Consider the following 25,835-nt stretch of genomic DNA (forward strand, 5'->3'; position numbering starts at 1 on the left):
ATTTTAAAATATATAAGTATAAATATTACTCTACTACTAGTTGATTTTGTATGATTTATGATTGACGTAATGATGTTGGATTTCATTTACCTATAGCATGAATTATGATACCTTAATATGGATTTAAATATCAACCAACATATAAAGTGGTCACGGTAGCCACACTGACCAAATAACGCAGACAGTAAACTTCTACTTACTCCAGGAGGCAGTGTCACTGCATAATACTAATATCTTATTTAATTTAATTATGTTGTAATAGTAATTGTAATAATAATAATAACTTTATTTGTATGGCACTAATCTACACATGGTACGTCATTTATAATGATAACAATAGTAGCATTTCCCTCTAAAATCCAATATATAAATATATAAAGCACCACAGAACAGAAGTTCAGAAAAGTTTCGTTACTCTCCATCACTTTTTATTTCCTCTCTTTCACGCAGCGTGTGGAGGGCGAGTGGAGTTTTATTTTGAAACTCCTCAGCGGAAGTGGAGTTTTCCACTAGCCCGGCTGCCTCCGGCGGAGCTGCTCAGTGTGTCACCGGCTCACTTTGTCTTTTATCAACAAGGGGACAATTAATCTGCACCTTCGAACATGTGCAGACAGAGACAGTGACCGAGACACCGACGAGAAATGATCTGAGGACTGCCCCGACCCAACATGGCGATCAGGGAGCTCAAAGTCTGTCTCTTGGGGGTAAGTTACAGATGTTTCTGCCGACCCACTTTTTTCTGGGGCTGAATTCCTCCAGTCTGCAGCGCCTGAGACCAGATGTCGACGTAAACAACATGTCCTCGCATTTATTTCATTTCAAACTTCATCGTGATGTGACGTTTGTCGGAACACTTGTATCTCCCGTCAGCTAGTCGGAGTGAAGAACCTTCAGCTCATCGACCGGTGGGCGCCGCATTTTCATTTTTAGCCTCGTTTTCTTGTCGTCTGCGTCAAACTTTCGCCTTTAAAACCAACTCATTTGGTCATTTGTTAACTTTTGTCTTATTGTTTCAACGCTTCTGTCAGTTTATGGTTCATTGCGTCATCGTTGAAGCGACCTCCAACTTCCTGCTGCGTTAGCAAAACACAGCCCCTCCGTTTAAACCTGGTTCTACTGCTAGCTCCACCTAGCTCATCCTCACAACTCTTATTAATACACATATAGTCTCTTTGCTAATGTTTTGTCACTACCCTGGTGGTCTAAAGTTAGCATGGAGTCATATTTCGGTTATGTGCAGCCATTATTGGAGGTGTCCAAAAGCAGAGCATGAATCCTAAATGCCATGAAGCCAAAATAAAAATGAGTTTCAATCAAAAGATAGTGACCATGTTTATAAAACTATAAGATGAGATAATCCGTCATTGGTCCTAATTATTAACTTAACTTAACATTTCAAAGATGGACGACATGACTGCTCCCCTGAAGTGAAGCCAAAGTGTCTCAATATCCACCTGGTGGCTGGCTGCAGTATAGGCCCTAAACCGCACCTCCTCTGTGTTAGCAGACTTGACATGGATCAAGCTAAAGAACTACACTAGAGGTGAAATGGTGTCAAAATTTTGTATCACAATTATAGTGAACCAAACTATCACGGTTATCAGTATTATCACGGTATTGTTAAAATCTGCTGTGAATGTACAAAAATGATGCTTAAACTTTAGTAACATTAAAACTGTGTTTTATATGGACATAACATGCGACTCCATATGTCAAGAGTCGGGACTGAATATCAGCAATGTGGTTAAAGTGGATGTTAGCATTTGTCAGCAGAGATAACTTTCTAACAATTCTCCCCCTCGGCCTGTTTTCACAACACACCACAAATGCCGCGCTGGCTGCGCCTGTTATCTTGGAGACTTGCTGACTTTGATTGGTGCTGAACAGTCATCACGGTAATTAAAGATTAAACGGTACAAATAACCACCAGGAATTTTTACCATGGTATAAAGTGAAACCGGTAATTGTTTCATCTCTACCCCACACATTAGATAAATTTATAAGCTGGGACAGACTCACGATTTGTCAAGAATGTGTATCGGCAGGGCCTCGCTACCACAGCTCCGCCCCTACCCCTACCACGCGGACTCTTGCTCTGTTGAATCCAGGGTTTTTTCTCTCTGTCTCAATATTTGCAGTTCTGTTGGTTGTTTGATGACAAAATCAGACCAAACCAAAGATTGTAATCTTTTTTGTTAAGTAACTTGTTTTTTTACTGACTGATACAGTTTGTCTTCTTAATATTGACTTGAATACAGAGATAGTTTCAGGATGAATGGACAAACAGGAAAATATCTGATGGGAGAGGCATGTGACCAGACAGTTGCATAATCACTATGGTTCCATACTGAGCATTGACTCTGTTTAAATGGGTGTTGGGAGAGCTTTGAATGACTTGTAACCCTCTGTTTACAGGACACTGGTGTAGGGAAGTCCAGTATTGTTTGCCGGTTCGTTCAGGATCACTTTGACCACAACATTAGTCCCACAATAGGGTAAGAGCATCACAATACAGATCCTGAGAGACCAGAGCAGTAGTAGATCAGTCACATACAACTAAAATACTTGAAACACAAAATAAACTCACCTGTGGGGAGCAGTGTAATGCAAAAATTAAAAATGCATGAAATGGCAGTTATCTAGTTTACTGCATAGTGGGCAAATGTCTAGCTTGGACACTCAGTGCTGTGTGGTTTCCTGTGTCTTACAAATATAAATTGAAAAGCACTGTGTCCCCCACAGAGCATCGTTCCTGACCAAGACAGTGCCATGTGGAAACGAACTACACAAATTTCTGATCTGGGATACAGCGGGACAGGAAAGGGTGAGTGCATCCAACACATATGTCTTAATTTACTCACTCTGACCTCTGAGTTGACACACACATGATTCCCTGAGTCACACTTTAAAAAATTAGTCAATCTTTCTGTCATACTTTGCATCAGGAAGCTAACAGTGACACAATCACCTCACTGTCAGAGGTCCACATGACATGGAGTTATTATTGGGTGTGAAACAGGATGATTCACCATAGGTTTAAAGGTCACAGGACTGTGGTCTCCTCAAAGAGATTGATTTGATGAAGGCCGGACTTGCTTACAACATAAAATAACTAGTCCAAGTATTTCCTGCTTGTGTGTGAAAAAGACACCTTGAGACCTCCGTTCCCAGGGTTCATCGTGCTCCGTAAATGTGGGACTAATATTACATTTATCACACTTGAGTCTCATCTTGATCCATCATCTCGGTCAATATCTGTCAACAACTTCACACACTGTCAAAAATTTGAATGAACTACTACTATTGGGGTAGTTTATTAGTCACAGCAGTCAACCAAGATGATGTTACTATAATCACAGGCAGCATGTACAATAACTACACTCTGAAAGTTCCAATTTGATGACTGAGCGCTCATATTGTTTGTACTGGATGTTATTTTTGAGACTAATCAAAACTCCAATATTCAGCCAGGAAACTGTCAACATATAAAACATTCTAAACATAGTTTGGTGTATTTGTTAATGCAGCTGGTTTGGGAAGATGGGGATCATGGGTAATATAGTTTCAGTTGTGTTCCAGTTCAGTGAGTGGGACAACACAGTCAGAGCTTCAGTCAACACATTGATAGGCTTTGTTTTTTCACTGCAACTCTTCTCTGAAAACCGAACAGAACTGAATCAAATCACTACGTGTGGCTGCAGAGGGCGCTGTTGCTCAGTAAAAATAACATAGTGTTGCTTTAATGTAATGTGCAGTATCCATGGGGCCCAATTAGAGCCTGTTCATTTTATATAAAGTTGCAAAAGGTTCTCTATGAGACCTTTTCTACTAAACACTGGATCGACCTTCAGAGTTGAAACATGGGAGGAAGAAGCTTTTATCATCAGCCACTCATCACAGTAAAATCATAGCACAGTATATTGTTTGTTATTATGGGTTATGGGTTTTTAAGTTTTCAGGTTGGCTTCACATTAATGATTAGATTAATCATAATGGTCATAGGAGGTTATTCAAGTAATATTATTTCTCCATCTTTAGTGATACTGTTGCATGACTTTGCTATAGAAATGCTATAAAACTGCTTTTAATGTGTTGTCTTTTCTCAGTTCCACTCTTTAGCACCTATGTACTATCGAGGATCGGCTGCTGCTGTCATTGTCTATGACATAACTAAACTGGTAAGAATATCACAACACTCATCACCTATAAATCAGTGGAGTGATATTAATTTAATCTTGGTTGCTGTGGTGACATGGCCAGTGGTTTAAAGCTTCAGAGCTGTTGGCAGAAACCCAGTAGGCAAAATGAAAAATTAACATCCCTTTTTTTTCTTAAACTAAGCATTGTTGAAGTGTTTTTGAGCGGTGTCCTTCACCTCTAACTCTGCCAGTGAAGCTGCTGTTGTGTTCTCCCTGGTCTATTAAAAGGGTGCAACTGAAAAAGCTGGTCTCAAACTAAAAGCTTGATGTAAAATTCAACTACTTTTCCATCACTGTGGAATGCTTTGCTTCTATGACCTACAAATGTCATTCTTTCCTGGTTTGCTCATGGAAACTTGTCTGAAAAATACCATCCAACGCCGTGAGTATGTGTCAAGACTTGAAGGAAGTGTGGGGCACATTCTCACAATGCTGCCATCCCAGGGTTGACAGTGATGTGTTCCTGTTGTTCAGGACTCTTTCCAGACACTGAAGAAGTGGGTGAAGGAGCTGAAGGAACACGGTCCAGAGGACATTGTCGTAGCCATAGCAGGAAACAAGAACGATTTAGGAGACATCAGGTGGGAGGATTTTCTTATTTCTGCAACTCTAGTGATAAAGATACATGTTATTTACTATGAGACACTGACAGACTCATTTAATCTAAAACATGAGCTTCTTTTCACAACAGCAAAAACTTCCTTCTTTCCTTATTTGCTCCTGCAGATTCACTTAACTCTGAGTTTGGACTCTTGTATGACTGCATCCCTTTCTCTAAGGCCCTGTTCAGACCTGGTATTAACATCTGTCCTGAGCGATCCAGTCACAAGGGGAGAGCTCTAATTTTGTCTGTTCACATCTGGCATTAAAATGTGTCCTGAATCTGTTTTCTGTGAGCTTGTGATCATATCTCACTCCCCGGCTCTATATACACACAAACATCATTTCCGTTTACTGAGATCCAATTATGTTGGTTTAAGTGAGTGCAGTTTAAAGATTTGTCTGTTGTCAATGATTGTGTGTGTCTCTCTGTGTACCAGCACACAAAGTGAATCAATGTGCTGATTTACCCCATTAGAAAAAAAAAATCATTACGTGTTGCTCAGTGTTGCTATTGTGAAAGTGGCCACAGACAAATCAACGTAGAGGCACCGAGAAGTATAAGAATACTTCAGATTCATTGTGAAACTGTAGCATGTCATTAGTGGCCCAGGATGCACTTGCATTTACACAGCTGTAAAAATGTGGCCACATGCGTCCACCTCCAAACGTGGTCTGAGCAATCAGATCTCAAGACACATTGAGGACACATTTGGACTCATTCACAACTGTACCCAGAGCTGACCACTTGTGATTGGATCACTCAGGACAGATGTTAAAACCAGGTCTGATTTTCTAAGTAGAAAGCTCCACCAGGTTTAGTGACGAACGTGTCTGTGCCATTTATTCACAACAAAGCCTTGTCATTGTGAACAAAACAATTAAGTCCGGTTCTTGTTATACCCATCATGTATTTCGTGTTTATACCCATGACTTTGGTGTCCCTCTCTTTTACAGGGAAGTTCCAATGAAGGAAGCAAAGGAGTTTGCTGAATCGATTGCAGCTATTTTCATCGAGACTAGTGCCAGAAATGCTGTCAATGTTGAGGAGCTCTTTCAGAAAATCAGTAAGTTTCATGTCTCTTTGTTGTGGCGGTATCGTGTGTGTGTGTGTGTGTGTGTGTGTGTGTGTGTGTAAACTGTTCAACTGAAAAGAGATATTTTGAGGTGGCTTTAAGTTTAAACGTGACTTTAACTTAGCATCACAACACACCTGCTCTGTAAGTGACCCTGTCCTGGTTTGTTTAGGTAAACAGATTCCACCTCTGGAAAATCCTGAGGTGGACAGCAACGAATCCTTCCAACTCACCCGGCAGCCCGCTCTGTCTGCCAGGAGATGCTGCTAGTACCAACAGATGAGATGACTTCCTTCAGCATCAGGGACCCAAGTGGCACAGCTCATCGTCCACAACATGCACAGTGTCTTACTCCAGGTGAAAGACAGGCCAGTGGACAGACAGATGTCAGCTTGCACATGTGGTTCACCTGAAAGCTGACACAGAAAACCTACCAGCAGTATTAAAATGGGTTCAATGGATTTTTAGTTGTGGCAGTTTCAGGTCTGATGAGGTTAGGAAGCACGAAACATTCAGTTTGTCCCCCTCAGGTGGTATTTTGCCTGCATTACATTAAGATTATAGTTATTTAACACAAAGCTCATTACAAAAGGCAGTTTTATCCCTCTATCTTTATTCATTTTACAATTTAACACAAAATATTTACAATTCACCTAAACCAGGGTTTTGGCTGTTGATGCACCTACAGTCTTATTTCGAACGTCATCTGCTCCGTAGATTTTCATTGCACTGTGGCTCTTCAATTGCACAAACACATTTAATGAACGTTTTTATATTCATTTTTTTTTATCACGTCTACACTTTTGCTTCTCATGGAGCTTTTGTGTTTATTATATAGAATTTTTCTTTTTTTTAGAATGTATGAAAAAGGGGGTGTTAAGGTCAAACTTCGGAGTAGAATTCAGTTGTGTAGCTCAGATGCAGAAGCTTTACATTCCACTCCTTTGTCCATTTGCTGCATGGGTGTTTGACTGTATTGCTGCAGAATAACTAATTAACCTTAATTGTATTTGCGGTGTGATACCCCCTGTTCAAACACTGTGACCAATACTAGGATTGTTTACATAGTGGTTTGTTAAAGATGTTTTCTACGTGCTGAAGAGTGTTGTCTTGAGATTTCACTACAGGGAATGACTGTATACAACTGCCAAACATAAGAAGTATCTTTACCTGAAAAATGTTGTGTTTTGTGTATACTAACCAAAATCTATAAGAATTATGGGAATATGTTTGTTCAAAAAAGTGGAAACGTGAAAAATGAAATTAGTCCCTTAGCAAAATTAGCAAATATTAGATTATGTGTCGTGTTTGCTGCTTTTTCTTTTGCAGTGTCGCTCTTGGATTTGACCACTTTAAATTTAGAACAGCACTTTTGCTACCAATTCCACAGTATTAGTTACAAGTGTTTTAAATGTTGAAAGTTACAGTTACTTCATAACGAAAGTGTTTGATAGATTGAAATGGACAAACAACATGGATTTAAATGTTATCAGTATTCTGGTTCCACATTTCAATACCTTAAAAACGTGTTTACATTTATTCTTTGTATAATTTTATCCACCTTAATGGGTTAACAGAGCTCAGTTAACGGAGCTCAATTAATAATGCAGTTATAGTCGAATTTTACCAACAGATGCTGTTCTGTACGCAAAGTCACATCAAACTGCATTCAAAAATCTACCAATTACTTTGGCTTTGCTTTGTGGGAAAAACAATCATCCAGTAGTAACCCCCAGAGCGAGCAGTTCAGCTTGATGATTTTTTAATGCATGACCTCACTTTAACACTGAGACAATGACATTGAGAAAAGACATTTCATGTGAGGTAACTTGTTGCCATTTCCAACAAGAACTTTATGTGCTCCTCACAAGTGCCTTCGTTTTTCTAAACAAATTTATGACATGGCTAAAAAGTGCATACTGTTAGAATAATGCATGAATTACTAAATCTGTACAGACTATGTATAACAGATAACAGTTACCTGCAGCAATCCTTATTCTGTATGCCTTAAGTCATGCTTCCTTGTATCCTCTTTATAACTTTTGTATTTTAATCAATGTAATAAAGAAGTAATTGTTCTTTCCCCCCCCTCTTTCTCTGTTACTCTCCCCCTGGGAAGATACATTATTCTATATTTTAACTTTTGTTGATGGAGACCAGAACGATGAGCGAGAGACAAACTCATTAACAAAAGGTCAGAACTTGGATTAACTCCCTGACGTCATGAGAGCATAGTTCTCTTTTCCACTTACCCACCATGGCGCCTCAGAAATCGAAATACCCAGTGAGAAATGACACAATTTGTTTGCACAGTACAGGAGAGGCCTTCGTTCCCGTTACTGCAAAATTGCATTATGTGAAAGAGTTAACCTTGCTTCTATCACTTTACCTTGAACAGCCTATCACGCTGCTCTCATTTGAACCCTTTCATAAAAAGCTTTTTATAAAGTGACAGTGCTCTCCCACAACCTTTCATATTTGAAACCAAAATTAGATACACTTAATAAATTACTTTGTGTTATTTTGGTACATGTTCATGTATGTTAACACGGCCTTTGTGTAAACAGGACAAATTACATGCGGAAAGGGGCATTCCACAGGGTCATGATCTGAACAGTGTCAGTGGTGACAAAGAGAGTACAGTGGGATATATATAGTTCAAACGAAAAAAGAAAAGCAATTTACCTCTTACTTATTTTTACTTTAGTTTTTATTAAAATAAAAGTATATGATTTTGCTCCACCAAAGTCAGTTTTTTTGCAACCAGCCTCGAGAGCGATAAGATGTGTGTTGATTTATTGACACGGAGAAAGAAAGGTAAGTTTGATAAGATGCAACTTTTCAATGAGCATGAATGATGCAAACTGTAAGAATTATATTTCACAGTTTCGGACGGAGTAACTCTGAGCAAGTCAGAAAGATTTAAAAAAAAAAGAAAGATTAAGTAGAAATTGTACATTAAATTCACCTTTCACTGTAGTGGTTTGTATAGAAATGATGGAATATCACAGTTAGAGGTATCAGAAGTTTCATTAACCCAAAGAACAACTTTTAAAAGTAGTGAAGGTTTTAAAACCACATATCACTGGAATGGAGATGATATTCTCATCAATGACTTAAAAAAAAAGTACTAAATAAAGCCTGAGAATAAACAAGTGAGTGGTTCTGTCGCTGCTCAGAGAATCACGCGAGGGTCACATCAGGCTTCGTGTCATTTCATAAGGTGTTTGTGCGCCGCGGTTTAACTCGTTTACTGTATATAATCATATCAGGAGCCGCGTGGGCGCGCAGCAGCAGCAGAGGCAGCGGCAGCAGCGGCGGCGGCGGCCTCGTGCACCCGCGCGTCCCAGTATTTGTACGGTGATTCGCTGGCGGAGCTCAGTCAGCGTTTGACTCAGCGGTGGCAGCGGGGATCCAGCACTTCCACTTGTCAGCTCTCTCCCCCGACACCCAGCGCACCCCTCCCCGCAGCTTCAGCCATGTCAAAGCTGGACCAGATCCTCGTCCTCGACCCTCCCGTCGACCTCAAATTCAAAGGTAGGTGCGTGGACACCGCGGGTTGCGTTGCCCGACTGGGGCGAACGCACAAGCCAGCCGCGCTGCTAGCACGCTAGCTAGCGCCCACCGCCATTTTAAAGTTAGCCAGCGACGAGACGGGGCCGCTGGATCCTCGCGCTGTAGTGACGTGGAGGAACCGGCGTGGCGTGTGCCCCCTCTGTCCGGCCCTGCCGCCCGTGACAGCCCCCGGGGAAGCGGCGGAGGGACGCGGGGCGGCTGTCCGTGGCTGCGGGGCGGAATTAAAAGTGAACGCCGTGGTTTTATTTTTTTTTTTTAGTCGCGTCACTTCAGCAGAAACACGAGCTGCTACGCCTCTGCTAGCATTAGCATTAGCAAAACTGTGCTCACTGCTAATAACCCGGACGTTATTTAGGAGGAAATTAACTTTTTTTTATTTTTTTTAGCGACAATGAAATCGTCCGACTCGACACACCTCTTCGACTCACTTCGAGATGTCAAGCGGCTGGAATGACACAGTCACGGTTTTCAAACTCAGCTAACTAAGCTAACATTGTCACGTTAACACCAACAGTTAATAGCAGCGATATGCTAACTCCGACTCCTCTCTCCTTTATCCTATCAGCTGTACAATCTCATTAAACACGATCCGGACGATGTTATTGCTTCACGTCAGACCACTGTAATCCATTCATTTCAAATCCACCGATTTCGTGGCTGTGGCGGCGACAACAACGTCCAGCTAACGTTCGCTAGGCTAGCATGCTAATGCAAAAGTTAATGGTCTAAGCTACACTTTGAGCTCCTGTGCAACGACACACGGTCTTATTGTGTAATTCACTGTGCCACAGACCAACATCCTCATCACATGAGAAATCCACAGGTGTAGTTTAGAGTTTGTGACATTCATGTGATTCCAACTGTTGCTCGTGTTAAAATAAGTGACCGATGATAAGTGATTGATTTGGGTGAATGATGCCAATGTACACGTTTCAGTTTATTATTAGGAAACCACCTCTGCTATTAATCCATTCAGTCATTATTCATTCTGACTCCTAACCTCTCTGCATTCTTTGTAATTGTCCTGGTTTATGTCCCCACTGGACTCATTGTTCCCAATGAGACACTTAACCTGAATGCACCACTGTCTCAGAATCACTCTGCCTATTGTCTTGTTGTTTCTGAGAGGTTGATTCTTCACCGAGACTAGGTCTGAGTGGGTAAAGGTTGTAGTTTGGACTTGACTTAATTGTTAGAAAGGTCAACGGTTCAAAAACCTGATCCACAGGACAGCTATGGGTTAGGATGGTCTCAGTCATTAAATGTTTTGGTGATGAGGTGGCCTGCGTGAAACTGATTTGTCACGTCTCAATGCACCGTTAAGACTTAACACCTGATGACAAATGCTGAGATGCTAAAACCTGTATGACATTCTCCTGACTATATTCATTTCAAGTCAGGAGAAGTGTTTCCTCTTGTCTCTGTTGGGTTGGTGGTTGCATTATTAGGTGCAGGAATTGTGGTGAATAGAGTCACGCATCAAGATGCAGACAGTGTTTGTATATAGGCATTAAATGCAATGAAAGAATGTTAATAAATACACTTTCTTTTGATTTAAGTTAAATTGTAGACTTTATGAATACAGACTTTAGATTTGATAATGTGATCAAGTTCGGGCTCACCCTTCCTTCAGTCTGTGGAAAGACTAATGTAGATGTCTGCTGCTGTGCTCAATTCAATTGTTTTTCGATACAGATTTTAAATTGGGATCAAGAGATAAACCCAAATATATAAATTAATGTTCTTCCGTCCCCCGCTTGCTTTACCTTATTAAGAAATTGACTTATTTTGATTACCGGCCAGTCACAGGGTTTACATTTTCCCCTCATCAGATTAAACTTTTACCCTGTTGTGTACTGGATTGGATGCCAGGCTGAATTGCAAAGATAACGCTGATACAGTTTAACTGTTAACTGTAAGTAAAAATGATCAACAATTTATTTTCTATTGCCCTGGAAGAAAATCCCAACAGATACTAATATCTTAATAAGAAATTTAAACTATAATGCAAAATAGATTAAAATCAAGCACCCTAACTCAATGGGAACACACCAGTCATGGTGCCGGAAGTTGTTTCCATATTATTCTGTGAGTACTCTGCCCTCATGGGTCAGGCCACATCCATCTTCTAACACCTGTAAAGTTTTGTAACTGTTGAAGGGTCAAAATCTGTCTGCAGACACAGAGACACCTGCCAAAGTCAAAACTGCCTCACTACTAGCGCCCAATACAGTAGCAGCCTCCAGGACCATGTTTTTCTTCATGATCACAGAACCACACATAACCTCAATAGTAGCACAGCTGTCGCAGCTGGTAAATATATTTCTCTAGTACAATAGTCCTGGTCTAACCTCATGTATTCATGCTCGGAGCTAAGTGCCGTGTGTAATTCAAAGAGTTTGATTTTTGTCCCTTGGCACAGACTTGTTCACCCCTTGTTTGATCCAGCATGAAATTAAATGTGCAATTGATTCAATCTAAACCAAACCGCTTAATTGAGTTTAACTGAAATGGACGGGAATCAGGCGGTTTGAAAATGAACACAGTGGAAAATGAAATGGTTCCACTTGGTGGTCTCTGCGAGGCGATATGAAGAGGAGGAAAATGACCACAGCTCCTTGGCTGTCACAGAGATGGAGCTAAATTGGTCTGTGTGTATCTGAGAGCTGGTCTGTTTTAGAGCGCCTGCTGGGATTCCTCCAGCAAGCTTGAGGGGCAGCCCTCCTTTCCTTGGCTGATATTTTTAGAACAGGACTGGCCTGGGGGACCCTAACTCAGCATACATGGAACAAGATGAGAGAACGCTGCCTGAGCAAAGGTGGCATCTCTGAGTTGGGCAGTGGATGCAGGCTGTGTGGGTGTATATGTGATGCGCACAACTGCTTTCCAGTGTTGTATCTGTTATAGTCTTGGTTTTAGTGATGTTCACAGTACAGTTAGGCTGATGGACGATGCTATCATCTATTGCTGATGGATGACAGTCATCATGAACCCCCCATAGTAAAGGCTTTTTCGAGTTCAGGTTTGCCAATGGAAATCATCTAAGGCCACGGCTGTTCTTGATCACAACCCGATATATTTGTTAAGCGAATCTTCCCCCAAATTGATGACGTCATTGTCTATCAGTGTTTCACCGTCTCTCAACCCAAACTCAAGTAAATCTTTGCAGAAGACATTTCCCAGTTGCATTAAGTCTGTCTTTTGAGTTTTTGTGACAGAAGATTGTTGAAAAGTAAGTACTCAGTGTCTTTTACCTCTTCAGACATTTTCTCATTTAAAGAACAGGTACTCTTGATAATTCTGTGTGTGTGGTGCATTATCCACAAGTGTCTCTTTCGTGTTCATCCTACGTGCAGATACAAGACCACAGACATGCTTCAGGCATGTCCAAAGTCAGGAGGTATGGTTTACAAGCTCAGATGTTTGACAGGTTATAATTATCATGCCTGCCATGTTCTTTTGAACTGCGTCAAATCACATTTTCGTATCTAAATGTCCCACTTCTAGAAAATACGTAAAAAGTAAAGGCACTGTCTTCAACGTTCAAGATTATCACCTTTTTGCAAGTTTATTTCAAAATAACCACATATTGGCCATGATGGCCTTGTCTCATGAAACGTGTTGGAAGCAGAGGCCACGGGTGGAAATATCAGATGTTATGCAGCAGCCGTGAGGTTTTTCAGGTTTCTCGGAATGCCTTTGTGATGTAACCATTGAAAACAACGCCTCAGTCATCACCATAATTCTACATGTTGGCTTTAGCTGGGTGGAGCCACTCCAATCTGGTCATGCACTGCTTCTTATCTCTCTGAGCAGGGGTCATGAAGGAAAGGTGAATGTTGGGTTTGTGAAGTCCGCCAAGTTGTAAAATGAAAGCATAGAAAGTAGGAATTTTTAGACAGTTAATGTTAAGTAGTATATTTTCTTATTACAGTCAAGTAAATACATACCTCTAACTCTAATAAGTTAGACTGGATCTTCTGTTGTATACAGGTGGGATCCTCAGTAATCTGAAGGTTAAGTTAAACTGACACGACCCTTATTTTCTAATGACAGTCTCATTGGCTCAGAGTTGGAACCGTAACTTTGAAAAAACAACCAAATTACCTGATGCGTTCCGTCTTATCTCCTCCACTTTGTTTCTGTATCAGTGTTGCACCACAAGCAGCGCAGTGTTGTGTGTTTGTCCACATTGAGTCATACATTTTATAAATGCTCAAATGAAATGACTTTTTATTCAATGATATTTCTGTGAAAAATGATAGTGATTGAATACATTAATGGGAAAATTGGGCTATCTTCATCTATCATAATTTTGAGCTTAAATCATTTGCCAATAATTGGAACAAACACAAGATAAAACTGACTGATGGTATTATCATTTGTTGTTAGTATTACGTCTCAGACTCTATAGATATATTAATATTGTCAGTTATTTTGGCCTCAAAAATATTTAAGTGAAATTCTGATATAACAGTCCATTTATTAAATTCCACTGGTCAGACAAAATTTTCCATCAAACCGAAGCCATGTAGAATTTGTGACATAATAGAAATGCTTGATGGACAATTGGTAAATTGTGTTGCAAGTGAAATCAGCAGACCGCACCATAGCACCCATGCTGTGATAACAGCTAATCATGGGACATGTTTTTTCCATGCTAATTTGTGTTGATCGAGTTTGGGGGTATCTCTGATTTGGCATCCAGTTGTTCTCCACATGACATGGCTCATCAAAGCTGGACGATGCTGACCATGGTTAAGGACCTAATATGAAGCCAGCTCTGTCACAAGATGGAACGCTAACTCCTGATATATTGACATGGGTAGGGCACCACTGTAATTTCCAATATGAACATGGGACATCTTTATAAAATTAGCCATCTGTAGAGACCTAATCGATTTGTGATGTTTGACCTGTGGGAGACATGGAGTGGGAGCCAGGGTTGAATTGGAGATCCAAGTCATCACGAATGCCTCATGCTAGTATTTATGGCGAGTAAATGTTAAGATGCTTTTTTTAATATTGCAACAGGTGACACTGCTGGAGGACAAATGTTATCAAATGTTAATTGCTCAAAATTAGCGATGGCCCAGTATCTTCATATCTTCTGTTTTCAGGATATTAACAGTAAAGGTTTCCTGGCATCCAGTTTTAAACCCAGGATTTCACTATTACATTAGTCCTGTTGATTATGTCGACCAAATTGAGTTTCAGCCCGACAGTGTTGTGCATCAAATTTGTTTTAGTTCTTTTTGAACTTTGGCACCAAAACACTGCAGACTGTGTTCCTCCCAGAGACGAGGGTTGTAACTTGAAACACTGAATTTCTGCACTTTCACTCTGAACATGCAACACATCTAGACCCCATCGTCTGGTATTTTAAATTTAGCCATTTCCTAAAGTTATTACAATTTCATACAGGAGCATGAACCCCTCAGCCCCTTTGTGATGTAACTAGTGCAGGTTTTCTGTCAATCATAGAGAAGACCACCACCAAGAGAAAAATCTCTTCTTGTATATCTTTTGAAGCGAGATCCTGTTTCTGACCTCGTCACAGCGATACCTCAGAAATGCTGAATCCCAGCACAAAAGCTTATAACCTTAAGGCTGTAATACTTATTTTTTGGTGAACCTATAGGAGAATTATAAGTAACAAGATGCTTGTCATTCTGTCCATCAGGTCCTTTCACAGATGTAGTTACCACCAACCTCAAACTGAAGAACCCCTCTGACAGAAGAGTGTGTTTCAAAGTGAAGACAACGGCACCCCGCAGGTACTGTGTACGACCAAACAGTGGCGTCATTGATCCTGGAGCAACTGTCAACATCTCTGGTAAGTTGTGAGACTTAAAAAACGCCATTTAATTATTATTATTTAATCATTTTTTGTGATATTAAATATTTTCAATATCCGAAATGTCCCTTCAAAAGAGACACTGGGAAACTTGAGGGAAATGGGGTTGGGGAGATGTAGGACAGGTTGGTTGGATTGAACTTTGTTCTGGGTTTGATGATATAAGTGAATTGTTAAAAAACATTTGCTGCATTGAAGCTTTATTCAAAATTTGATATATTGAATTCTAAAACTAAAAAATTACAGATTGTGAAATTTAATATAGTGCAAATAAATGCAACACTACCTCCCAAGCTCTTACAGCACTAGCAACCTCAGGGCACATCTCAAAACCCATATTAATATGGCCTGATGTTCAGATCCACACCATCATCTCGAAGAAATGTTTGTTGAAATGAATATGCATACAAGTGTGTCAGTTGTATTGGTTTGCTCTCTTAAGGATAGAGTCCACAAAATAGATATTTAATTTTAAATTGCCAAATTGGCTTAATTTTGAAAGCATTAGTGTCGATATAATATCTGGACAGGAACCTGTCCACCATCAGATGAGAGTTAAATGATCAAATTCATTTCCAAAAAGGAATTGCTGCACTGGATGATATTTTAAACCCTTGAAATAGAGACATTTTTGTAAATATCTAATTTCTGTCAAAGCAAAACAACAGAGAAACTATTTTATTCACTACGTTACACCTGTACATCCACAGCAGTAATCCAGCCATAATTCAGTTTACTAGAGCTAGTAACTTGTTGCCCAGGTAATGATTGTCCTCTGACTCAACTTAACCTTTTTCTAGTTTAAGTTAGTTGAATTCATGTAGAACCTACTTCACTTATCAAAGTATTAACGTGATCAAGCGTACAATCAGAAGGATCATGATCATAGAAGGATGTGGACGTCTTATTCATGTGAATCCCAAATAAATCAACAATCTGAATTTTGTTCTCCATGAAAACAGGAATAGTGATGGTGCAGCCTATAAAGCACTCAAGCTTAACACCTTAATTACCTTACTGATTAGCTTTGGTAATTTGATTGTTTTGCATTTAAATGTAGCTGTGGGAAAATTGGGTTTCATTTTGCTTTTCAAGGTCAAATTAGCCTTGATCTGGCTACTGTAACTTGGTTTTTGGTTCATAATAGATTGTTATTATGTTAGGTTGCGTTGTGGGAATTTTCTGTCGCAGTGTTTCGTGTTACTGAAGTGAAATGTGTGCAGCAGCTTGAGTTTATGTAAGCTACGAGGTACACTCACTTCAAGAGCAGGGCAGCTGATGGCTGATTATATAATGTGATAGTAAGTTGTTTTTTTGCCTGTTATAAAATACATCAACTTCAAAATAAAGTGAGACACAAAATTAATGTGTGAACATATTTCTAACTCTTCTGTCTCATTCATTCAAACACAGTATAAAATATAAAATGTGCCCTGTCTGTTTGCTTGTGTATCTAAACTCACTTTAGCTTAACTTGATCATCTCAAAATGCCATACATACGCTTCATTCGTTTTCAGACCAAATAATCGGTCCTCTACCAGTATTTAAACCCATCTTTCCGTCTGTCTGTTCCCAGTCATGCTTCAGCCCTTTGACTATGACCCCAACGAGAAAAGTAAACATAAATTCATGGTGCAGACTATTTTCGCCCCACCAAATGTTTCTGACATGGATGCATTGGTAAGTGATTTTATTTTTCAATGTGTTTGACAAAAGCACATTACCAGTCTTAGCTCATTATGTATATTCTGTGACCAAGATCTGATTGTTTAATGACTGTGTGAATGACATGGAATCCACTTTCATAAGTAGCTCGAAATCAGATACTGATCAGTCTGAACAGCCAAGTGACCCAAATCCATACACAATAGATAATAGAAGTTAGTCATGGACCTTGGGAATGTACTGACATTGTGTTGTTATTAAAACAGACAAAGCTCTGTGCACTTGGAGAAACCTGTTTCAAACCAAATTGAGATGACTTTCTCCATTCGTCCACCAGAGGACAGCAGAGGCTCAGTCAGTCAATAAAACATGTAACATACCCTGGAGTCTTGTACATGAAGTGGCTTGTCTTGAATGAGGAAGTGAAGAAGAACAAAGGTCTGACTGGTACCGATAAATGAACTGAAAACCAGTAAAGTCATGAAATTATCAGATAAACACTTGCAGGCATTCTGAGTTACACTTCTCACTAGTGACGCACATGAATCCCTTTACTGCATCATAGAGTAAATCTGTAAATATTTAATTGTTTGTATAAAATCAGGAAAATAATGTCTCAGAGTTTAGGAAATGACTCTGTGCAAATTTACATCTGTGTTTCCAACAGACAGACACTAAAACCAGATGGAGGGAAAAATGTTTACTTTGGACAGTTTGTGGCTTTTTTTCTGCAGGAAAGAATGTCTGAGGTTTTAATTGTTTTTAACGAAGCTGTGCATGTTTTATGTAAATGTAATTCCTATAGATTCAGGGCTGCATTGAATGTGAATACCATGGAATAGGTTGAATTGGCGTGTGTGTGTGGATAGATTCCAGCTGCTAGCAGTTTGAGTTGATGAATAACATGCCCATTTTTCAACTCCTCCAGTGGAAAGATGCAAAACCTGATGATCTCATGGATTCCAAGCTGAGATGTGTCTTCGAGCTGCCTTCTGAAAATGATAAAGTGGTAAGAGGTGCTGCTGCACATTAAAAACGGCTCATTTTCACATGACTTTAATCATACCCCTTCAATCTGTCCATGGACTTGCGTTGAATACTGAAGTTTGAAGATAGCCAGAGTAGCGAAGCTTCTAATAGAAGCCAAAACTTTGGGGGAAAATCCGCTGCTATAATGTAAAATTAGCAGAAAGTGCACTCCCAGTGGAAAAGCTGGCCAATCAGGTCTCATGCGGGAAAAATATAGAAACCATACCTCCATATGTTTTTCTTCTGCACGTGTGTTTCTTGGCGTACTTGCTCTTTTCGAGAGATTATCATCTGTTTCTCTCTTGAGCCTCAGCTGAAATATTTGTCAATGCAATGTCATTTATCAGCTTTGCAAACAACCCCGAAGAAAACCATTGTGAAACTCTGTGCTTTTTGACCACTAAGTGGGTCAGAGGTGGTAAATGGCAGTGAAGATGTTTTCAGCTCAACAGAGGGTTGACAGCGACAGGGACTGTGATACAGTTTGAAAAATATACATATATGTTGCTCAGAATATCAAATAAAGTCAGATCGACTTTATAATGAAACTCTTGATAGGCGGTGTGCTTTTTGAAGTACTCAGAAAAGAGATGGCAGAATAAATAAATGCTTAGAACAAATGACAGAAGAACAGAAGACGCCCTCACAGAGGAAGATTGAAGAACATCTCATTATACCAAACCCAGCTGCTGAAGTAAAATGAGTTAAACTCTTACTGTATCATGTTGGTTGATTTATGTTATATGTGAGTGAAGTGAGCACCGGGGGGCCTTTATTTAATGGAGCTCACAGTTCAGGTGAAAGTGCCAACAGGACTGTCCATATTTAGCTCACACTAAACTGTGGACTGCTGAGTCAGTACGCTCTTTATTCAGCTTCGGCACACGTAGCACGCATGTCATGTGGAACATGTTGAGTATGTAACCTTATAGGAAGGAAATGACGTGTCATATTAGAGTTATTGTAATGCTTGTTCAGAAGAGGTGTTAAAAATGCAAATATTGAATTAGTGTGCAGCTGAATTACTACAAGGTTTTACATCAGAATGTCTGAACAACTATTGAGTCTTGTCTTGTTTTCTTTTTGATGAATCGACAGTAAAACATGCTAATATCCATCAAATGAAAGTATTTAGTTTTAGTGAGTATAGAGATTCAGGGGTTGTATGTGCACTAGAATAGACAGTCTGTTGGTCACGTACACTAAAGACAGCAGAAGTATGTAGCTGTCAGTTTTTAGATGGGTTACTCTCTCCAACAGAAAATCTGTGTTAAATGTGTCAAGCTTGACAGTTCTTATGAAGTATGATCCAACGTGTTTTCTGTTGCTATTACTGTTTTAGTCTAAAAACCAATAAGATTATACAGTACGTCAATGATTGCCTTGTATTTTGGCACAAGAGAACCTGACATCACATCCTGTCCGTGCATTGATTGTCAGCCTTCATCTACAATGCAGTAGTTGTATTTTCATGACAAAGGCTCTGTTTCCCCCTGACGTCATGTTGTCTGCCCCACAACACAAAGCCACATCAAACATGACTTCTGGAGGGACGCGTTTCCTCCCCGGTCTCTTTGATCGGAGCTTCTGGGCCTCAGGACAACGCTGCCTTTCTTTGGCTCGGGCAACCCGTCTAGAGGCTAACCTCCCTACTTAGATCAGGGCACGCTGGATTTCACTTCAGTGCTTCTCTCCCTGTCTGGCAGAATGACGTGGAGGCGACCAAAACGACCGGGGTGATGAACTCTGTGAAGGCCGATCCAACAGCGGCCTCGGTGCCAGCTGCTGCCCCACAGGACGATTCAGAGATGAAGAAAGTGCAGGAGAAGTGCAAGAGGCTGCAAGCTGAGATGAACAAGCTGGTTGAGGAGAACCGGCAACTAAAGGTCAGACATGTTGAAAAATAATACTTGTAATATGATGAGATGTTGTAGCTCTGTTGTACTTGTTTTATTTTATGAGATGGAACTAAAACCAGTTGTCACAGTTTTTGGGGGTTTAGCATGTTCTTCTGTTTAAGCTGTGACATCACCGGCTAAATAAAGCTCTTAACCTTTGAGTTCTACTGAAAATTTATTTCTGACCAATCACAGATGCAACAGGATTAATTTTTTTTAAATTGGAATATAATGAATGGAAATCACCGGAGTCGTCAGTCTGATGAATCAATTAATCAACCTTTTGATTTTATTTTAGTCGTGTAGTGCCTGTAAGTGTCTCACTGGACAAAGCTGGCATGTTTTTATAAAATCTAAGGGTAACACATAGCTGTAGTGAAAGTGACCGGCTAGCTTAGACGTCAAGATAAAAACCAGAAAAGAATCAGTTTGTTTCACTCGATGTCACGGAAATGAGCTTTCATGAAGAAACTAAATCTTACAAGAGATTGAAGTATAATTGTGCGGTTTACGCCAAACGAGAACAAACACAAATGATCCTGTGGTAAAATTGCTAATTGATTTATTAGCTTTTGTGCTAACAAGTAAATCATAACCTACTAGGTGGAGGTAGTGCCCTCATGCTCCCTCTCCTCATACTGTTTCTTTTATTTTACAGGACGATGGTATTAGAATGAGAAAGGCTCCCCGCTCAGACCACATGACGACAAACTCAACTAGCCTCCTCGGCCGAGAAGCCACCACCGCCTCCCTGCCCTCTCTCCTCGTCGTCATAGCAGCCATCTTCATCGGATTCTTCTTAGGGAAGTTCATCTTGTAGACTGGGAGATGCATGCCAGCCGTATCACCCACCCCGGCTCCGGAATCAAAACAGGCCTGGAAAAACAAAGAAGTCTTTCTGTTGACTTTGCCATATCATTGGTAGTGTGGCCTACAGTGAACACATCTGTACAGCATCATGTGAAGGCGTCGCCTTTTTACAATCTCACACGGTTAGTACACACAGAGAGTTGAGAAAAAAAAGAGGCGACAAAAAGTGATTGCTCCCTTTTTTTTTTTTTTTGATTTCTGTTTTTTGATGGCTGGATTATACAGGTAATGTGGCGGGACAATGAAAGATGTATACTGTCGACATGGAAGATGCACCTAGAGTGAGCCATGGGCAAGAGGCAGTCAAAAGATTAGATTTTTTTTATCTCTCTCTCTCTCTGTTGTTTTTAATAGGAATTGAATGGAATGTTAGGTGTCTTGTAAATGTTGTTTTAAATCCTTTTAAACAAAAAAAGGAAAGAACTTCCATCACGATGACCTTGCTACCTGTTGCTGGATTGCCTCTGAAGTAAATTTGTTCAGTTTGTAATTTCTACTTCTTGTCTTGGAATGTTCAGGTCCAGCTGGGGATATAGGTGCCTCCTCCTTCTAATTCATCTCTGTCCTTTCCTTTTCCTCACAGCACCGATGCAGACTTTATATTATTATTAATATTATTATTATTATACAAAGCATATATTCCTTCTAAGGCAAATATTGACTGAAATTAGGTCTCCATTCTTAAAATCCTGTACCATGGTATTAAGCATTGAAAAAATAAAAATGAAAAAATGTGGTTTTGATAGCAGTCTTTTCCTGTGTCTCTCTTCAATACACCGCAAATGTCCATTTGATTTGAAAAGGAAAGCAGTGTGACTTCCTGCCAAGCGTCTGCATCACTGGGGCCTCCAAAATATGTGGGCCGTCATTTTTATTTTCACTGCAGCAGTTTTTAGAAATGGACTCCAGAGAATTGGGTCCAGACATTGAAGAAAGCAGCTAGAGATTGTGCAAGTCAGACGCTATCACGGCAACGGGAACATTTCCGGAGCGCTCAGATAAGTAGTGACACCTGGGTAGAGCAGCAGGAGGCAGGAAATTACTTTAAACAATCCACGTGTTCTTCTTTACAGCACATCGACATCTGTGTCGGCCCTGTCGCCAAAACCTCTCGAATCTCATTGTCTTTCCACGTTGACGTCTTTGTCTGTCTCTTTTTTTCATCCTGAGATATTTGTATTCTTCCAGTTCTGCGTCCACCGCGTGTTAGAAGCGTCATCAACTCGCCCACTCGCTCGTGGTGAATTCTCTGGACGATTTCCTGATTAATTCTCACATGAACTCCAGAGAAAGTCTGCAGCAACTGACTCTTCTGGATAATTTCAGGAAAATGTCCAGTGCATGTTTGAAAGCAGCTTATGTGAGTTCATCAAATGCATTTGAGATTTTACAACTTATTATTTATGAGGCTTTCAGTTAGAAATTGCCAAAAGGCTCTAAAGTAGATAAAAATCGCTCTCACACCTGTTTTCTGATGAGCTTCAAGTTCTGTCTTTTTTTCAAACATAAACAAAAACTCAGGTCTTAGGTTTATGAGGGCAAATTTGCCAAATTCAAAACCGTATCAAACAAAGTTTATTCTCCGTTTCATAGTTGTTTTCTTTAATCAGAAAGGAAAATAGTGGTTTCCACATTGTACTGATTGGATGTTGCACCGAATAGAAGGTGTTGCTGTTTTCTTGCGGTCGTTCCTCCACAGAAACATTAGACGTAGCGGAGGAGAAACTCTGCTCTGGTCATTTGGCCTTGAACTCAACTCATTTCATCCTGATGGTTAAAATACAGAACCTTTTAACAAGATGTTAGACTTTAACCTAAAGCGAAACCTACAATCATTTTATTAAAGCCTGAAGTAAAGTGATTCAAACTGACGACTGGAGAACTGGGTAGCGTGGGAAAGGACCTGGATAGTTTTTCCTACTGGGAAGCAGCAGAGTGAGAATTACATCATGGTTTGCTAATTATATGATGATGATGGTGGTTTCAGGCTAATACACGCGACTGAACACCGTTTATAATTAGAACACATTCTTGATAATGAAAAAATAATTAAAAGATGTTAGTGAATGCAAATTTATCACAGACAGAGAGAAAATATATTGTATATAATTTGTCATGTGAAGCTAAACAAAAGCAATAAGAAGCTGCAGCACAGAAATGCTTCCAAGTCATGTTCTGCCAGCGAGCATCAAAAATCCTCAAGCCCTCTTCATCAACGTCCCCTCAGGCATTGTCACCTCAAAAAGAGATTTATTTCCATGTATTTACTTATTTCACCCGCTTTATGTAAAAAAAAAAAAAAAAAAAGTGTTACCAGTATGGAAGTGGATGTTAACTTCATGCCTTCATGCACATATTCCTCATACATCTTCTCCCTCAATCCAATTTAAAAAAAATTATCTATTGGCGACTATAAAATCTGTTGTTTCCCCTTGAATCCTCAGAGTGTACGATCAATGCTGAAGAGAATCAAAACTTAAATCTCATACATGGTTTTATTTACAAGGACATTTTTGGAGCTAAGTACATCTTTAGTCTGGGTACACAGAAATAACGTTTTCAGTTTCAGGACAAGTTTTTGCTGTTTGTCTTTTCCCTGTTGAACATGAAAGTTCCTTTGAGCTTGAAACCTGTTAGTTCTCAAACACGTCCAACTTCTGACTGACGTCGCCGTGACCTGTGATCTGAAACTGAACCACAACCTGATTCCCAGTGAAGGTATTTAGAATTTATTCCACTCTCACATTCAGAAACCAGCTGTAAGAGCAAAGAGCATCAATCTGTTGTTATTTCTATTCACAGAAAGGTTTATTCACACACGTGGAACAGATGATATATGATTTACTAATTATCTGAATCTACCTGATTATGGATTCAATTAATGTAAGAGCTAATAAGAATCAGTTAGTAGAAATTGTTTAACTTCATCAAATCCCCAAAATACATGATCATGTCTTCACTGACCGTCATGTTGCCTGCGAGTAAGAATATTTTTTAATATTTTCAATGCTGAAATACCATTTTGTAAATCTGACATAGATTTTTTAAGATGAATGAAAACAAAACTTTGCTGTGATATAATTGAACCATGTGACTTCGACCTAAGACTTAGGGACCGATTCAGTATTTGTGGAAACACTGTTGTATTGTTTGGCAAAATTCTTCAAGTTGTACTTTATAACACATTTTACACGTTAGGATGGATCATACCTTCTTTAATTCATTCACTGATATCATAATTATCCCCGCTGACTTAAACCATATTGCCCAGATCTAATTAAAATGGCTTAAGCTGCTTTAATTAATTTTCAAATAACAGCTTCATATGTCAGTTTTCCAGCTGTGGGACAAAAAAGAAGGACACAATTTAAAAACTGCAAAAAAGCATCTGTGAACAGGAGGAAATGAGCTGAAGCTGTGTTGTATCTAAAGTAACATTCTGATCTTTAGGGGAAATAAAAGAATGGCAGAAACCTGCAGTGTAGTTCAGGATATATTTAAAGAAACTGCTTTAACATAAGTACACTGGTTCCCTTTTTTTTTTTTTTTTTTACAGTAAACTGTGACTCACAAGCATCTTCTCCACACAAGGAGCTCATTGTCACATAGAGTCTGTTGTAGAAAACATTTCCACGCACCAGATCCAGTTGTAGGTAAATGTAAAAGTGTATAAAACATCCCCTGTGGTCTGTGTGGATATACATATATATATATATATATATATATATATATATATATATAAAGACATCTTTGTATATTTGTGGAAACACAGACAAGTCGCTCTTTGGTTCCACTGTAAAGTGCAGTTTCTGTGGTGCAGCAGTGTCGGGGTCTTTGGTCGCTGGAGTCCAGAGGATCATTGGCACCAGGTTTCATCCTCGTTCTCATCGCAGAGAGGGAAAGTTCCAAGTTCAAGTCTGTCTCCCAGTCTGCTCTTATAATCCACGCTCTTGTCTTGTGTCAAACGTCTCTCTAGCTTTGCCAGAAGAGCAGCACGGACACGACCAACGCACCCAAAGCCACGGCGACGTGTCTCCGGCCTCCTGCGTGCCATCCTGCGCAGTCATTGTGGTGCTGCTGATGCCTGTCGCCGTCGCTCCCTCGGCTGTAGTCAGACGACTGACTGCTTGCCGAGCACTGCACCAGGGGCATCTGGTAGGACGTGGCCCGCTTCTCCGGCCGGTCCGGGCTGGAGCCGTCGCTGGGACGCTGGCCATTGTAGAGCAGGTAGCGGCCGTGGGCGTCCTGCTCCATGCGGAAGAGCTCGTACTCGGTGTGGGGGAGCCTGATGCCCAGCGCCACGCAGCCGTTTGTTATGGTGACGTCCTGCTCCACGCCGATCTGCCAGGAGCCCTGAGCTCCACACTCGTTGCCGTTGAAGACGTTGAGGAGGGAGGTGGTGGCCAAGTCCATCGGGGTCACTCTCATGTGGTTCACTGAAGGAAGGGAGACAGTGAGGAGAAGCTCAGAGGTAAGAGACGAGAGGCCTTCTGCTTGTTCTACAGATGTTCTTGTATCTAGAAGAAGTCTACACTCCAGACCGGTTGATGATAATAATCTTAATACCAGGACTTACTATCTTTATACATGAAGCTACAGATTGTTAACTCAGCTCACTTCGCTCTGTAATTCTTTAATCCAGATTTAATCCTGAGGATTCTGAAGGAGCCAGGACAGACGTTCCTCCTGCTTCCAGTCTTTTTGGTGAGTCAACCTGTCGCTATATCCCAATATTGATGATAATCTTAATATTTAAACAATTAATTATTGATTTGATCCTCTCTCATCACTCTGGTCATCATCTATCTGCACAGTCTTTCGTATTTTGTAGTATTTGATTGTGGTCATTTGTCATTTGCCAGAAATCTGATAAAATAAATTAATAATAAATAATTTAAAACTTTCTATAAACGTCATGATAAGATAGTTATCATGAATTATTTTTGATGATAATATTCATTTAGTGAAGACATGATAGGATTTGTTCCCCATGTCTGGTCTGTAGCTTAATATTTACTGTGCAGAGAGATTTTGTGCAAATATATTATTAAGTAATAGCTTCAG

At 40.0% G+C, this 25,835-nt stretch overlaps 3 protein-coding genes across 4 annotated transcripts in view; 2 read left to right on the forward strand and 1 right to left on the reverse strand.

Annotated features, from left to right (window-relative positions):
* Window positions 1-476: 476 nt before the first annotated feature.
* Window positions 477-7,953, forward strand: rab31 (RAB31, member RAS oncogene family). Its single transcript, XM_020106953.2, has 7 exons — window positions 477-704; window positions 2,416-2,495; window positions 2,743-2,824; window positions 4,107-4,178; window positions 4,674-4,780; window positions 5,757-5,866; window positions 6,048-7,953. Exons 1-7 carry the CDS (start codon window positions 669-671, stop codon window positions 6,143-6,145), a joined length of 585 nt encoding a protein of 194 aa, XP_019962512.1. The 5' UTR covers window positions 477-668; the 3' UTR covers window positions 6,146-7,953.
* Window positions 7,954-8,572: 619 nt separating this feature from the next.
* vapal (VAMP (vesicle-associated membrane protein)-associated protein A, like) lies at window positions 8,573-21,507 on the forward strand. 2 transcript variants are annotated; one of them, XM_020106952.2, is made up of 6 exons: window positions 8,573-9,412; window positions 15,135-15,287; window positions 16,886-16,989; window positions 17,903-17,983; window positions 19,710-19,889; window positions 20,560-21,507. In XM_020106952.2, exons 1-6 carry the CDS (start codon window positions 9,355-9,357, stop codon window positions 20,719-20,721), a joined length of 738 nt encoding a protein of 245 aa, XP_019962511.1. In that variant the 5' UTR covers window positions 8,573-9,354; the 3' UTR covers window positions 20,722-21,507. The 2 variants fall into 2 exon arrangements, with proteins under 2 accessions (XP_019962511.1, XP_069366711.1); XM_069510610.1 differs by lacking the exon at window positions 8,573-9,412 and adding an exon at window positions 13,213-14,276.
* Window positions 21,088-25,835, reverse strand: part of LOC109642251 (protein APCDD1-like) — a 29,862-nt gene continuing 25,114 nt past the window's right edge. The window contains exon 5 of the mRNA XM_069510603.1: window positions 21,088-25,207. Within this exon, the coding sequence (XP_069366704.1) occupies window positions 24,744-25,207 (464 nt within the window). The 3' untranslated portion in view covers window positions 21,088-24,743. The remainder of the gene's footprint in view (window positions 25,208-25,835) is intronic.

This window comes from Paralichthys olivaceus, chromosome 16 (genome assembly GCF_024713975.1).
Source record: "Paralichthys olivaceus isolate ysfri-2021 chromosome 16, ASM2471397v2, whole genome shotgun sequence".
Lineage (NCBI taxonomy): Eukaryota > Metazoa > Chordata > Actinopteri > Pleuronectiformes > Paralichthyidae > Paralichthys > Paralichthys olivaceus.